This window comes from Plasmopara halstedii (genome assembly GCF_900000015.1).
Source record: "Plasmopara halstedii genome assembly, contig: Scaffold_430, whole genome shotgun sequence".
NCBI classification, from domain to species: Eukaryota; Oomycota; class Peronosporomycetes; order Peronosporales; family Peronosporaceae; genus Plasmopara; species Plasmopara halstedii.
Window position 1 is genome coordinate 726248 of NW_020187350.1, and position 4245 is coordinate 730492.

At 43.9% G+C, this 4245-nt stretch overlaps 1 protein-coding gene across 1 annotated transcript; it reads right to left on the reverse strand.

Annotated features, from left to right (window-relative positions):
• Window positions 1–258: 258 nt before the first annotated feature.
• Window positions 259–593, reverse strand: PHALS_09718 (uncharacterized protein; the record flags this gene model as incomplete). Its single annotated transcript, XM_024725023.1, has 2 exons — window positions 259–381; window positions 453–593. 2 exons carry the CDS (start codon window positions 591–593, stop codon window positions 259–261), a joined length of 264 nt encoding a protein of 87 aa, XP_024575842.1.
• Between the last annotated feature and the right edge of the window lie 3652 nt (window positions 594–4245).

The following is a 4245-nucleotide window of genomic DNA, read 5'->3' on the forward strand; positions in this document are numbered from 1 at the left end:
TTGCGTCAGCCCTACCAAGAAAACAGTGTGATGTCGATGACATTTTCTTTCGTGCGACGCAACCAGCGAGTTTAATAGTAATTCTTGAGCATACTCCCGCTCGTTGCTACTTTCTTTGTAAACATTTAATGGTATGGCGAGTCAAGCATGCAGATAACAAGCTCTTTATTCTAAAGTAATTGTCAATACCTGAAAGGGCAGTCCCGAAACGATAAGATGCTTGGCTGTATCCAGTTCGATGATATAAGAGATCAGACATTAACTGTCAAAGAGTGACAGTTGCAACCCTCTCACTGTAATGAGTACGCCAATCGCAATACTCTGAGATGTGGCAATGGTAGTCGGACCAAATGCAAGCGCTACAACGGGTTGCCGTTCTCTCTGCACAGAGAAAAAACTTCCAGCCGATAATTCCATGCACAGGGAAAGGCTCCTCAGTTCAATCCAGACACGTAGCTAACAGCCTCTGTCAGCAGATAACTAATTTTCGCATTATAACTAAAGTGAAATGTTTTTATTGTAAGCTCTAAATTGAGAAAAATATAATATTTACACATCTGCGCTACAAAATTTAAAAATGTAACTGAATGCATTGGGGCCCATAATTTTTTTTAGATCATTCCCATCAGTATCAGTAATGTAGTACGTCTGGGTAGTCATGTGTACATACCTCGTTATAGAAATAATAAACAACGTATGAAAGGCTTTAACTGTAGTGAGATTCTCCAAGCAGTATTATTTAGGAGTGTCGTTATGAACTCGGGACTGTCTGATGCACAAAAGACTGGTGCTGCTGCTGTTTAAGCCGCATCGCTCCTTGACACAAACCTATGTTGAGGATATATATTTGTTTAAAGTCAAGCAGAGCAGAATCAGAAAACCACAAGAGTACATCTACGTTTGACACTTGCGAGCAGCGTTTGAGGCTTATGCGCTTACCAATTTTTTTACAGTGCATATCTGAAATAGTTTTGAATAAAGGCTGCACTTTCAGGTTGGCTCTTTGGTAATCAGATCGATTTAAAAATTTTGTCTGTGAAATTCAGCTTTTGCAAAAGGCTGTGTCGTACTCTACGCAAAAGTAAGAAATATGAGCGCGTTATTGAATTGGAGTCATGGCAGCTAAAAGGGCTGAGAAGAACTATCCCGTTCATGCAAGAAGCTGTTCGCGATGAAATATGCTCTCGTTAAGTATAACATACACCTGCTTGGGACTAAGCCGCTCGTGATCTATTTCGACCATGCGCTGTTGCCCACAGCGACATCGGCGCCACACCACTCAGAGAGAATGGCAAGATGGTTCTACTTATTTGTCGTATGCCGTGTCGGTATGTTTCGGTTACTTGAAGTGGCGCATGTACTCTCGCCTTCACCTGACTGAAATTGTCGCATGTCACAATATGTACAACGTACGCGTTGGACGCAACACATCCTGCGCTTCTGGAAGCTTCGAAAGGTAAAGTGTTTGAATACTCAGATGACAATTTGTCGAAGCGCGTCTACACCGCTATATCTTTTCTAGTGGTTGGTGCAGTACAGCACTGAGTAGTGGTGTCACACGAGGAGAAACCCTCAACAACAGAATATCAAGCGAGGCCTTTGATACCCATTTTGGATGTTATTAAATGAGCGGTATGTCTCGGTAACCCAGTATGTATGATTAGGTATGAACATATGTATGCATATGTGAATGTTTATAACGTGGCGACGGGCAATACCCTCGTCACTTGCGGCGGAATCAGCCTGTCTGTCCGACATGTGTTGGCACAATGCACAGACTTTCATAACTCATCTCATAAACTTCAGTATGGTGGTCTCTGTAGACCGTCTAAGCTCGACAATAATCTTGATGGTGTCGACGATACTGTGACTGATGCAGAAAACGGCAAGCTATATCTCGACAAAGCGTTTAGGCAATCTGTTTCTCTGGTAGCCATTGTATCGAATAGAGATCCGCGCTTAACAGCGATATTCTGGCGACCGTTGTTCAAAATGCTCAGCAGAAGATTAGATATGCCAACGGCTAATCATGCGCAAGCAGGCGGGCACATTATTTGCGTAACGTAAGATGTCTTTCGGGGCTCTTGCGCGGTGAGACTGCTGTGTTGGGTCGAGCTGCTTCCACTCATTTAGTCTCGTTGAACAAATGCAGTACATGCCTCGGCAGACTTGACCCCATCTACTTAAAGTGTTCGGCAAACTCCGAGTACTTTTGACACCGCTATAATTTGGCTCCGGACTCAGCGAGGAAAAAGACTATCGATCAAAAAATTGACTTGCTAATATCACTTCGTAGTAAAATCGGGACCCTCTTCGACTGGGTGCGCAACGCTATCGTAGAGATCCAAGACAAATAAAAGCACGCTGACGCCATAGACAAGCAGATCACACACGAATATGTTACGAGTACAAGGTTTCATCGATTTCAATTAGCCTACCTACACATGCAGTGATGTTATCTATAAAAGGTTGTGACCGCGCTACATCGGATCGCTTGGTGTGGCCATGTAGGGATTGATATATATTTTGAACATCCCAAGTATGGCAAACGCATCCTGTCTTGTTTGTGAGTTAGACATACTACAACCCAACTCTTGTGAGATAGTCTGCTCTGTTGCAAACGAAGCAACGTCGTCGCATTTCTTTGTACTTAAGCTACTTCCTGTTTTAAAGAGGTGGCGCGGTTTTGAACCGCCGGAGGTGCCTCAATCCAGGCATTGCCATGGAAGCTGAGAAAGCAGATCCGAGATTCGATTTTTGTCAGCCTCAAACTTTCGCCTTGACTTTCGGAAAGAGTTGAGGTGCCGCCAAAAAGAGATAGCTTGCGAGATTAAGCAGCGAGAGAATTGACGTCTGCTGACAGTGTTCGATCAGCAAGGGTTAGTGCAGATAAACGTGAAACATTTGACAGACGGGATTTACACCAGGACTGTGGCCAGTATCTGGTGAAGTGAAAGGATGTCCTTTCTTCAAGAGCTCGTAAGAACTTGAAGGGCTACTTGGGCAAAATGAACCTGGTACCGTGGTACTGAAGCTGGTTTTTAAAGCCTTAAGGCGGATGAGAAGGCGCAACTCATCACCAAGTACTCAACTGAGCCTGATACATCGCCATTTTCGCTGGCTTCTAGTACCCGAGGTACTTACCTTATAAAGAAAACAAATCTTCTCCAACGCTGCTACACCGATTGTAGCCGGTACTCCTGGGAAAAATGTATTGTTATGGCAAAAGACCCTTATGCACAGACTTGTAAATCGCTGCGTCAGGAGGGCGAGCGACTTCAGATGGTCATTGCGGCGTGATGATTTGGGCAAGTATCAGTGCAACTCTTGTGCTTGCAAATGAACAAGCTGGGAACTCTGAGCCAAGTCTAGCTCCTTATCAACGAGTTGGTCATCGTCGGAATTTTCACAGCGGGAGTTAAAACATAACCGCCGATGGAAAAAAAAATCATGCAGCGAGGATCTTATGTTTAGTGAATGCCTCCTCCTTGGGGATTGACTAGACTGTGTATCGGTGAGTGAGGACAGATGTTTATGGTCAAAACTATGAGAGTCACTAGGACCGTTTGTCATCGGGAAACACCTCGGTATCCTTATCAGAAATTTTGGTCGCAGACACCGCGCGGCTAATGGTCATTTGAAGTGGTGGACAGGAGAAGATTCCCGGCGCGAGTATTCTCTGAGGAGCATACACGGTAACGTGCAGAGGATGAATTGAGTCTCCATACGCAATGGTTGCTCCACAAGCGGCGTATCAAAAAGACAAAGTAATTTTGAGTCCAAGTGTGGTCCACATCTTAACAGGGAGAGTGAATCCGGGCAAGTCCTAACCTTGTGTGCGTGTCCCTCTAGGTTCCACCCGTAATAAAAACGCACGAAGTCACCTCTGTGTTTGTTTAAGCAAACTATGAAACTCAAATCTTCGCAGTATAGGTCGTTTCATATCGAGGATAGTAAAATGGATGAACAAAAATGTTCGTAGATGTTACTCTTGAAATTTTAAAGCATACTAGTCATCAAGATACCAACAAGTCTCTCGGTTACACGCCTGGGTAGAGCTCAAAATCTATCCTGCAATGATGTACACTTTTCCATCAGTGCAAATAATTTGGTACTTCTAAGCTTTGATGGGGCAATGGTATAATGTGTCCACAGGTACTCTGCAAAATTAGATTAGAAACAGATCACTTTTAAATTAAAAGCCTAGAGGCTAAAGAAGCTGCTCGGCGCGGTAAATTACTTTAC